Source organism: Pomacea canaliculata, linkage group LG9 (assembly GCF_003073045.1).
Source record: "Pomacea canaliculata isolate SZHN2017 linkage group LG9, ASM307304v1, whole genome shotgun sequence".
Taxonomy (NCBI): domain Eukaryota; kingdom Metazoa; phylum Mollusca; class Gastropoda; order Architaenioglossa; family Ampullariidae; genus Pomacea; species Pomacea canaliculata.
In genome coordinates, this window is record NC_037598.1 from 3291611 (window position 1) to 3304169 (window position 12559).

A 12559-nucleotide genomic window follows, 5' to 3' on the forward strand; every position below is an offset into this window, starting at 1 on the left:
ATATTTTTAATTCATTTACAGTTCTCTCCTACCAAGCTGTCTAAAGAAATTGCTATACGGATTCTTTTAAAGCAGAAAAGAAGCCTTCAACATCGTTTTTGGCCCCAAGGGACGGCCTTTGCCCAAATGGTTCGAGTCTCGACATATTCTTGTGCAACATGGCGGCCTCCTTGAAGCGCAGTGCACAAGACACAAGCAGAGTTGATGCTCAAGCAAAGAAAAGTATTCAAGATGTCAGCGCTAAAAAGCTTGACAGATTTCTTAAATGGTGTACTGATCACGATTTGTCAATGTCTTCAAAGGTTTGATCATGTAATTTATGTTTAGTTATATACCCCTAAGCTTCAGTTAAATTCAGCATCTACCACTTCAGCACAAGTAGCAGTAGTACTCGTGGGATTGAGCTATGTATGCATTATTGCACCTCGCATATCACTTTGTGGCATTTTAGAAATCCCAAACCCTCTATCTTTTTTTTTTTTTTGTTGACTTTTGCTGTCTGCTGAGTTCAGGTGACTACAAAGCTCGAGCATAACCTGCTCTCTCGCTTCCTTATTTTATTGTACACCAATGTGTGATCTTTGCTTCTTCCTGTTCTTTTCAGTTGTGGTTGAAAGCTGTGTGTTTGTGGATGAGAGGTGGTAGTTAGCTGCTGTCACTTTTTGTGGTCATAGCTGAAGATGTGTACTTTGTTGTGTGATTTTTGCAAATTGCTCATGGCCTTCTTAGGGGGCTGCTATAAAGCTGGTTGACTTAAACACAGCCAAGACCAACCCCATACAGCAGGAACTGTTGTGTTTGTGACTCAGTTTTGTGAAAATTCCCACACATAAGAAGATTCAATTCAGATCAGTCTGTGTGTATGTGTGTGTGCATGCAAATACACATGTGTATGCATGGTTGAAGGGGAGAGTGTGCTATTTCTTTGTTCTCATAAATAAATTGGGCATAAATTATTTAGATAAACTGGTTAGGAGAGGGGGGAACCAGACAGCTTCAGGCACATTCAGACATGGTAAACACAAACACTGCATGGCAATGGCCTTATTACAGAGAAGTCACATGTCATCCTTGTGCCAACTGTTCACAAATAATGTAAACTTTTAACCAATCTCACATGCATACACAAATGTTCATGAAAACAGTAGGAAAAAAAAACAGCAGACAATACGCAAGGTCTCAAAATAACAAAGGTACAAAAGGTCAACTTTACATGTCTTCTGTTGGCTACATCTTAAAGCAACTCAAATGTAGTTCTTGCTGTATTAATACTAATAAATTAATACTTTAATTTTTGGTTACCTCATTGCTAGTTATGCTGACATTGATCTGCTGGTAACTGACAGGTGAGCATCAGGTGGGGAAGCTGTGTGAAAGCACAGTATGGGATGGTGGCCTTGCAGAATATCACAGAGGGAGAAGTTCTTTTCTCAGTGCCTCGCTCACTTTTGTTGTCCCCACAAACATCCTCCATCGCCCACCTTCTCCAGCAAGGTAAGACTTAAATGTATGCAGCTGAGAAGAGAGAGTCACTCTGTTGGGGAGACTGCAATCAGTTCAGGGTATAATATACAAGTATAATTACTTCAGTATTCTTTGCTTTTTGGGGTTTTAAGCATATATTTTTGTTTTTCACAAAACTATCAGCTGATGTATCGCTGTGCACCATTTGTCCTCTTTCATATATCTTCAGTTCACAGTCTGTGTTCTGAATTCTACCACCATTGACAGTTTGTTCAGCCTATCTTCTAAATTCTACTACCATTGACAGTTTGCTCACCTAGCCTTTTTAATTTTATAACCTCTGAATATTTGCTCATTATTATTTGCAGTAATGTTTATTATTATTGTTGTTTTCCTTTTTATCTTGTTTTATTTTTGTGTCTTGTTTTGTGTTATTTATTCTGTGTTCCTATTGCTGCTAGTGGATTATAAATGAGACTAAATCTGAAACCTGCTGATTGCCAGGACAGCAAGAGTTAGAAAGTCGAAGTGGCTGGGTTGCTCTTCTAGTGGCCCTGCTGTATGAATACAACAATCCATCGTCATTGTGGAGACCATATCTAGACCTAGTGCCAGACTTCTCACAGCTTGACCTTCCCATGTTCTGGAGCAGGTAAGCCAGTAGTGGAATTGTCTTCATAAACTTACATCACTCCATTATTGTTTAAGTGAGCATAATGGGAAAATAATGGGAAAATTGTTTTTCTTCCAAGTGTTATGAAGTGTTGAATAAATAAATAAACGCTATGCCACATTTACTGTTATGATCCTATATTAATTGCCGAATTAAATCCTGAATGCCATCTGGGATAAATAAAGTGTTATTATAATAATGTGATCAGCATTTTTGATGTAGAAAGATTAAAGATCTTATAATATGACCCTAAGATCAGCACATTTGCTATGGAGATCCCATAACCTGACCCCTGTGATTAGCAAACATTGTCATGTGGTTTTTTTTCTGTTACTTGTAGGGAAGAACATAGCAACCTGCTAAAAGGTACAGGTATCACAGAAGCAGTAGACCGTGATCTTCAGTTTATGGAGAAAGAGTTTAACCACATAGCTTTGCCATTTATGTGCAAACATCACAATGTTTTTGGGTTTGTACTTTTGATATTTTGTTTTTACTTTATCTTATTTTTATATGTTAAAATACCTATTAATATATTTTTAAAATTGCTTAATATTGGTGCAGTGTGATTAATATTGCTTAACATTTAGTGGCTAACCAATTATTTAAATATAACAACTTCATTTGCAAATGTAATGTGTTAACAGTGAATGATTATGGATATTTAAGGTTCGGACACATGCGAAACCAAAAATGATTTGGTTAACGGCGGTTTGCCAAGGCCCTTTGTCAACTGTTTCACAAACCAATTTTTGGAGCTGCTAGTCACACAATGAACTCCGCCTGGAAACCACTCGGGTAACCTGCCGGTCCCAAGCCCGGATGAAGGAGAAGGGTTGGGCATGGGGCTAGCAATCCCATCCTGTAAAAAAAATAAAATGCTACAGAAATTGCAATTTAGCGGCCCTATGCTCCACTGGGGGCGAATAGGAACAAGAAGAAGAAGTCACACAAGGAATATTTAAGTACGCCATTTAGGAATAGCTGATGGCAGAGTTCATGGATGAAAAGATGTGTCTTAAGTTTAGACTTATAGGTGGTAAGAGAATCATGGTGACAAAAGCTGATGGGTAATCCATTCCAAGTTGATGGAGCTTGGTAGGAGAAAGACCTCTGTCCATATTCTTTGTCTTAGTGCACGGATGTGTATAGGTGGACTGCTGTGTCTGCCAAGACCAATGCTTAGCCTCTTGCCAAATTCTCCACTGTTAGTCTCGGTGAGCCTAAACAATGAATGGGACTAAACCGGAAGCTTTATACACACCTGCCTCGTTTTAGTAGTTGACTGGAAAAGATCCTTCAAGCAGTCCACTAATACAAGCTCATGGTCAGTGCGACTCGCAGAAGATGATGAGCGAAGAGGTCGAGAGGGTACATAGATGGGACTGAGTTCGGAGAGGGGCTGAGGACTGGTGCCACAAACAGCAGAGTAAGTGGAAAGTTTGAAGACTATACAGTCCGCAATTGACAGCCAGTAAAGAGAGTGAATGATATGTGATATATGTTCATATCTAGATGGTCTGCAGATGAGGTGAGCAGCATTATTCTGGATCCTTCAAAGTCTGTCAAGAAGATATTTGGGAATCCCAGCTAAAAGAGAATTACAGTAGTCTATCCTTGACATCACAAAGGCACAGATTAGAGTTTTAGTTGCATCAGTGGTGAGATAATGACAAATGGTACTCATCCTACAAAGTTCAAGTTAAACATTTCTGCAGACATGAGAAATATGCTGATTAAAAGTCAAACGCCGATCAAGAATGACACCCAAGCTGTGGATAGGTGGAAAAAGGAATAGTTGAGTTGTTTATGGATAGGGACCGAAAGAGAAAAGGATGACTTAGAAATTTCATGGTGTTGAAAACAAAAATCTTATGGTTGTTTTTTTAATTATAATGCAATATAAAACATCTTTATTAATCCCTTTCATGAAATTCAGGAAGTCTGCCATGCGAATATCACATCAATGATACCTTTAGATATATAAAAAAATGAGAACGGGTGCCAGCCTTTTTTTTTTTTCCTGCGCAATGAGCATTCTTCGGAATGGATACCTGCGCATTACAAATCGACTTATTATTATTATTTAGCCTTCACTCAGAGACGTGTCCAAGCGATGATTTGGTTGCATGTGTGAATAACCGCCGGAATAAAAGAATATCAGATATCATGTGGTTCTGGCTTGGGGAACTCTAAACCTGCCACTTCTGTTTATGCGTCTATTGTCGAATTACTGTAGAAGTGAATGAGAGTCATCAGCTAAAATTGTAATCAGTCTGTTGTACAGAAGCTTGTGGAATAGCATCTCTACATCATTCTGCCCCCTCCCAATCGCTTCTCCTGCTTTTTTTATGTTCTTGTTCAACTTGTCCCTTTCCTTTTTGGCTATGCTCTCCGCCCTCACCCCAGCGAACAGGCAAAAAGTTACGGTGCTGCATATTACTGAAGTGTACAATAGTTGCAGGAATTCAGAGTGGGCATTAAAAGATCTAAGTTTTCTTACACAGTAAAGGCGGCTATGCATTTTCTTGACAACACTATCAACATGAGATTTCCAGAGGAGTTTATTGTCGATAGTTATACTTAAATAGTTGTAGCTGTGTACTCTTGTTACAACCCCATCCTTAATGAGTATATCATTAAAATCAGCCTTTTCCTTCTTTTCTACAATCATTTATTTTCTTGATATTTAACTCTAAATAATTGTTGTTACACCATGTAACAATAAATTTGCAGTGTACCGGGCAAACAAGAAAGGAGAGACAACTGTCCATTGAGGAGCACCGGCATTAGTGTACAAAGTATTAGAAATGACATTACTAGAAACTCTTATAAACTGAGGTCTGTTAGTCAGATAGTCTAGGATTTACAGAGAAGTTCTGGTGTCAACATTCATCTGAATTAGTTTTTGAACAAATGATATTGCATTGTTGAGAGAACTGGAGAAGGAAAAACATTAGACGGATGCAGGTGTTGGTGTTCTCCAGATGTGCGTAAATTCTGTTTAAGATATACAAAACAGCATCTTCTGCACTCTGTTTACTTCTTTAGGCGAACTGTAGAGGGTCTAATGAGTCCTGAACAAGATCTCTAGTAAACACTTGAGTACAAACTTTTCAAAAACTTTCATTACAGCAGAGGTTAATGCACAAGGCATGAATCATGTACACTGGGCTTTTCTTTGACTCTGGCACTATGCAGGAAGTTTTCCAACATAATGGAACAGAATTGTTTGAAAGAGATGAGTTTTAGAGAATACATAAGATTTAGGCAAGCTGGTCAGAAAAGTTCCTCAGGATAGCAGGTCTACCTTTGTCAGGACCAGCTGCCTTTTGCATGTGTGCTTTGAGAAGTTGTCGGTGCACCTCCTTTTTCTGTAAAGACATTAATATTGTCTTCTCCACTTTCCTTTTTAAAACTTTATTAAAGCCTCTGTCAGCTTATTTTTATCCTTTGTAAAATCATGGCAGTCAAAGCAACAAAAGAAAGTATTCAGCTTATCAGCATACTCCTTGTTCTCTATTTTATGAACTGATTTACCACCCTGTTTACCCTGGTGCCTACTCATTAGCTTAATCCCCTCCCAGAATTTCTTCATATTGTGCTTTTTAACATTGTCCCCTACCTTCTGTTTATATTTTTCCTTCCCATCTTTGATGGCCCTCTTGAGTTCTTTCTGCACTGCCTTTAGTACCTCACTATCCTTGCCTCTGAAAGCTTGCTTCTTTTTGTTCAATACCCTTTTAATGCTTTTTTGTTACTCAGGGCTTATTGTTGGGATCAACTCTGATGGTTTTCTTTTTCCCAACTGCATCCTCACAGAAATTGATATAGTAATGCAGTCAGCAAGTTTGGTAATGTCAGACAAAGTGTCAACAAACATATTCCAGTCTGTAGCCTCAAAGCAATCTTGTAGCGAGTTGACACAGGATTTCCTTACGGATTTCCTTATGGGCGGTACATGTTGTACAAGGGGCAGGTATCAAGGGACAAGGCTGACAAGATCGTGATCTGAGAGACCAAGCAGTATACACATCCTTCACTTTGATATGAAATAGGTCGATCATCTTGTTGCACACATAACTTGGTGTTGGTATTTCGGTAGTGTTTTCCTCAACATGTGGTTAAAGTCACTGGCCATAAGGTTGAAGGAATCTGGGTAAGTAGTTTCAAGGTCCTGTATGTGAGACTGAATCACAGCAAATGTGGTGGCAGCATTAACAGTGGCACATACATGACTACAAGCACTACATATGAAAATTCCCAGGATAGATAGTAAGGCCGTAGACCAAGTAAAAGAATTTTCACAGATGGAAAGCAATGTCTGAGTTTCACTATTTTGTTTTTTAGGTGGCACCATTTCTTGTTCACATATACACAGATTCCCCCGCCACTCTGTTTACCTGCCTCTCTTGTCTGCTTTGTCCTGAACATCAAGAGACCAACAACACACGCTAGAGAGGCAGTTGTATCTTTGTTTAGCCAGGTTTCTGTGAAGCACAAATCACGGACCAAAAGAAAGTCTTCTCCGTGACAGTTTGCATTCAGTTACTTCAGATAATCAATGGCACTTATAACAATGTCTGTGTACTACATCCATTGACTCTGTTTTGAGTTGGACGGTCTGGTGAGGCAACGGTTAGCGCTTACCACCAATACAGTGATGGTTGGCTATCCTGGGTTTATCTCGGGCACACTGTTCTTTCTCTGCATGTGGCATCTGTTTATAGGGCTGGCTGCTTTGCCATGTATAACCTTAGTTGCTGGTTCAGCGTAAAACACCAATTCCTCATGTCTTGAGTTGTTGCTTGTGCTTCTTGTACCACTCCTTATCCTTTTCCGACTACAACACTGCACTATCCCAAAGTGGCTTCGTAAGCCTGCTAGAACCTGTTCTACTTTTCCACGCGTTTCCAAAAGCAACAGGGCCCTCTGCGAACCTCAGCGAGCAGACTGTTCAGCGAGCTATGTTTATTCGTGTGTGAAACACAAGCCGGCTTATCAAGCAGCCGCTAGCGGGCTCGGAAAGCGCTGCTTCGAATGGAGCCAAAGTGCCTCTGAGTTACATGTTGCAGTCCTAAATATCATGGCTGTTGCAGTGACCATAAAGAAAAAACTAAAACTGTAGTGTAAGACTACATCTGAATTCTTTGTAAGTTTAGTTAAAAGTACATGTTTTCATGAACATAGCTGAGTTTGCTGCTCATAGCAGATTGTGCATTATGTTACAGATCCTCTTGTCAAAGTTTTGACCTGTACAAGAAGATGGTTGCATTTGTGATGGCTTATAGCTTCACTGAGCCCATCTCAAAAAATTCACGTGTAGACCAGAACCATTCAAGAACTGAAGAAAAATCTCACCTTGAAGATGTTGACCCCGAGGACTTGGAAAATACTCCACCAATGATGGTTCCCATGGCAGACATCTTGAACCATGTAGCCAGAAATAATGCACGCCTGACTTTCGACACTGATGCACTTCGTATGATCAGTGTGTGCGATATCAAAGAGGTAAGAAGAGATATTAGCACAGTAATGTTCCTTGGCTGTTGAGAAGGGTCAGCACGCATTGCCATAATAGTATGTCTGCTAAGAGAAGTGCCTCAGAAACTTGTGTTTGTGTGTGTGAAGAGCATGTCTTTTGAAAACAGTCATGGGGGATGTGGTTGGAGAGAATGAGGGTTGATTCTAAGCTGATTGATCAAAAGAAATGTGACTCTACGGGAACATGCATGTGGTGTTTGTGTTTGAGACACAGAGAACTGGCTTGGATTATTTGCTACTGTGTTTGATGATGTGTTGTTGATATGTTGATCCTCAGGGAGAGGAAGTATTCAACACATATGGAGAGCTGGCAAACTGGCACCTGCTTCACATGTATGGCTTTGCAGAGTGTTTCCCCAACAACCACTATGACACAGTGAGTGATACAGTGAGGTCTTTCAAGAACATTTCTTATGTAATTTTTCGCTCCAGGGTATCAAAGTTATTAATCAGTTATTAGGAAATTACAACAGGTCCAGACAGACACAGATGTTTTAAATTAATGCAAATATCTATCTGTGATTAGAATGAGAAAATGGAGGTAAATTTTAAGTGAAATACATACAAAAGTTAAATTTCCTCAATTTCTTTATGGTGATCTCATAGAAAAGTATCTTCAACACCAGTGTGATGTTGTTTACATCTTCATTGAATTTAAAACGGCATTTGACAAGAGTCTGGCGTGTGGGGCTATGGCATGTGATGCAAAAAATTTAAGTATTTGAAATGTTTTGCAAGTTTCTTCTCAATTGTCTTATATCCACAGTCAACAGACAAGTATGCACACAAAAAAGACAAAACAACCCTCCTTAAAACAATTCCTGGAAATAACAGTGTTTTGTGTGTTGTAGTGTTTTGGGAACATGCAGATACTTTATTGTATTTGATATGATGCAATTCTGCACATAATGTCATGTGAGTATATAGAAGCTGCCAGATGTAACCTAAACAAAGGGCCCTGTGCAGCTGAGGCTAGGCGCCTCTTGATAGCAGAGAGAAAGAAATGTGCACAAGGCTTACATGATAGCAGAGAGATCATGTGCACAAGGCTCATGTTCCTACCCTTCCCAGCACACCATTCCAAATTATCTCCCATATTTCTCACCAGCCAGCTGCAGACCCACTGCCCCCGAAAATAAATCCTGGAAATCATGGTCCTCATAACCCTCAAGGGATAAACAGATGTTTTATGTATCTGAATGTGTTCATCCATCTGTCGTTTTAAAACTTAAAAACGTCTATTATAAAAAAAATAATAAATTTTTAAGCGCTGTTTTAACTGTGAACTTTTTTGCAATAGTGGTACATTAGTTTAGTAATGCAGGTCACAATAGTGAATAGGTCACAAATTTTAAGTTTCAGCCATTTAGCCAATGTTTAAAAACTTTCAGTTTTCTTTCCATAACCTGTTCTAGTTCCTTCTCTTATTTCCATGTTTAAGTGTCAACAAAATGAGGAAAGAGTTTCAATTAGAAATTTTGTTAATTATTGTCCTGACCAGTTTTGTTTATGAAAACAGTAGTAAATGTCATATAAGGTTTAAAAAAAAAAAAAAGGTCGTTGAGGGGATGAGGTGCTTGAGACACCTTACACGAGGGTAGTTCCCATCTCCTTTCCCTCGCTACTTTACCTTCTCCAACCCTCTAAGGAGTCAGGTACTCATTCCTACCAGCTGGGGGACGTTTGCTGCGCTAATTGAACCAGTGTGCTCTCAGTTCGAATGCCAATGCTCTAACCACTCGGCTATCCATAGTGCATAGGGGTGTTAATTCTACCTCATAGAGGAAGTAGACAGCCAAGTGGTTAGAAAATCAGAGAATAATAATAATGAACATTTGTTTATCACTTTCCCAAAGATTTGCTCATAGTGTTTTACAGAAGTGATAAACAGACCTATCCATATAAACAGAATCATTAACACCATGTAACACACATGCTGACTTCTACAACAGACACACCTGCTCATACACAAGGTAAATACAGACGCTTGTTATGCATGCTCATAGTCAGGACAGGGTCACAGTGAAGTCTGGAAAAAAATGTGTTTTTAGTTTGGATCTAATAATAAGAAAACATCATAGCGGAAGCGGATAACCAAGTGGTTAGATAATCATCAGAGAATAAGTCACCCTCCAAGTAAGTACAATCATCGATTTTAACATTTATCTTTGGAAATATTTTATTATGTAGTTGCAGGCTGTTGATATTGATATAGTATTGATATTAATGATATAATTTTTATATTCATTTTTTCCCATCTTGATGTTATTTCCTTTGCTGACAGGTAGATATTCCCATGACTGTTGTGCAGAAAGTGGCTGAGGAAAATGGGGATGCACCACAGTTGACAGCTGCTAAACTTGTTTACTTGCAAGAGCATGTAAGAGCAATGATAGGAAACTGGATAATGTGCAAGATAATAAAGACTTTTATTTACAATATATAGTCAAGCTTAAAAGTTCATTTTCTCTTTGTTAACAAGGAACGGCATAAATAAAAGTCAGTTTTTAAAACAAGTATATTCTGCACGAGGTGCCTTTAGGATGTCATGCTGGGGAACAAAACTGCAGATAGGATTTTATATTCTGTGAGCCATTATGGTACTGGTATTGCATGATCAAAACTGTCGTGGTGTTGGTATTACATTAATGGAGTCATTGTAATACATAATACATAATGTCTTAAATTACTTGAGCTGCTCTTATGTTGGCTTTATGACACAACCTCCAATGTGTCCAGTGGCTGCCTGTCACCATTACAGTGAAGGTTGGCTGTCCTGGGTTAAGCATGCTGTTCTTTCTCTGTATGTGGCATCTGTTTACAGGGCTAGCTGCTTTGCCACGATATAGCCTTAGTTGCTGGTAAAACACCAACTCCCCCTTTCTCTTCCTATGGGTTATATGACACACCTCCTATGACAGTGTTCTATGGCATGACCTCCTCCTATGTTGGTATTACCTCCCTTGATTATGCTGTTATGACATGAGCTGCAGTCTTTGTCTTCTGTATCAGGACCTGCTGAGCACAGAGGGAGCATGTGTTCTGGGCATGGAGGGCGTACTGACTGATGATGATATGCTTGCTATTGTCAAGGTAGGTCTGCAAGATAGGTTAGATTAGCAACTATGCGCTGCGCTTTCATCTGACAGACATAGTTGTACTTTGGATCGCTGTGCTTCTTTTGTTGCAACCCAACACACTGACACATAACTCTGTACTGTTCTTCAAGTTACTGTTTACTTCCTGCGCTGTCTGACATGTCTGAACTGTTCTTCAAATTACTGTATACTTCTTGCATTATCTGACATGCTTTCAGGTCTCCACATGTTTCTCACATCATCTGCATGCCTTCTACATCTTACATCAACAGATGATGAACCATGTTGCTACAAATAGTCATAATATGGTTTACCATAGAATAACTCCGTTAGTCATATACCAAAACCGTTCTGGGTTTTTTTAAGACTAGAGACAATGATCTAAAGGATCTTTTAAGAACTTTTTAATATCTGAACAGGTCAAGAGATATTAGCAATCAAACATGGTACCCCAGCACCCATGAACCTGGCAAACAGAGATTTATTTTTCCTTCAGATATTAATTTCAGTATAAATATTAATCTAAGCAGAATATCCTTTAATCATTCTTAAGTTTATGCATCTCTGAATAAGACTGCAAACTTTAAATGCTGTAGCACACACCTATCTTGATTTTTCTTTTTCATCCAAACACCAGTGGTCAAAACAGCAATTGTAGAAATTCCTGTTTAATGTTTGAAGATGTATATAGTTTGTGGCAGATCACTTCAAAAAAACTGTCTGGTAATATTTGTGTGAGAAATCAGCTTTGCATGAAGATTATCCAGACTCACCCTGTTTGGTAAAGAGGCAGCACTTGTCAGCTAAGCTGACCTTTGACTTGTTGCAGGTTCTGGCCATGTCTGAAGAGGAGTTTGCAGAGCATGCTGAGAAGGAAGGATGGAGTGATGCAGACAGCAGTACCAGTGAAGACAGCTCACTTACATATGGTGTGTTTTCAGTATGGTGCTGGGAGGTCATGTGAGACATGTTATGGCATAATATATGTAATTGCTATCTCTATACACAAGATATATGTTACCACTATCTCCGGCAGATCACTGTGATCAGAAAGCCATTGTGTCAGTAGGAACGCAGAATAGATCAATACACTTGGGTCAATGCAGCTGAAATCGCCAGAAGACTAGTAAAGGGTTTTTTTCTTTATTTCAGACAAAATCTCCCAGTTGCCAGACAAATGGAAGCAGATAATGAAGAGGTAAAATTGACTTTTTCACTTTGTCATATTCATAGACATTCACACACACACCACAGTGCACATGCACTCAGATATTTTGATTTCATTCCCTGCGTTTATTGAGCTGTTGTACCATTTTCAGATGTGCCATCCACTGCCTGTCACAACTTGGAGGAGATGATCTAGATGTGGTTTCCATGGCAACACAACCCAGTAATTTGACCTCACGCCAGCGCTATTCTCTGTATGTGCGCTACGGTCAGAAGCAGCTTCTCAATAAACTGATTGAGGCCTGCAGCTAATAATCAAGGAGACAACTGATGTGGTTGATAGATGGGTCTACATATATTTGTGATTGTCTATGATGATTTCAGACTTTCCGTGTGTTTTGGAAGAAATAAAATGATCTTAGATGTCTTTGCACTTGTTCGTTCCATCTCATAAAAAATGCAGTGTCAAAACAGTGGACTCATTAACACATTTTAACCAGAGATTTTGTATAAATAAGGAGGTACAAATACAGTAGCGTAGAATTGGAGGCAGCTCTGTTTACAGAACCTGATGTTGACAAGATGGAGGCAGCTCTGCTTACAGAACCCTCCT

General features: G+C 39.2%; 1 protein-coding gene across 2 annotated transcripts; it reads left to right on the forward strand.

Moving 5' to 3' along the window:
• The first annotated feature begins 134 nt into the window (after positions 1-134).
• On the forward strand, positions 135-12373 carry LOC112571718 (N-lysine methyltransferase setd6-like). Of its 2 annotated transcripts, none has more exons than XM_025250941.1 (11): positions 135-302; positions 1347-1494; positions 1969-2116; positions 2478-2606; positions 7369-7648; positions 7959-8057; positions 9966-10061; positions 10694-10774; positions 11609-11708; positions 11932-11977; positions 12099-12373. In XM_025250941.1, the coding sequence occupies exons 1-11, from the start codon at positions 159-161 to the stop codon at positions 12256-12258; spliced, it is 1431 nt and encodes a 476-aa protein (XP_025106726.1). In that variant the 5' UTR covers positions 135-158; the 3' UTR covers positions 12259-12373. The 2 variants fall into 2 exon arrangements, with proteins under 2 accessions (XP_025106726.1, XP_025106727.1); XM_025250942.1 differs by having other exon boundaries at positions 186-312.
• Positions 12374-12559: the final 186 nt, after the last annotated feature.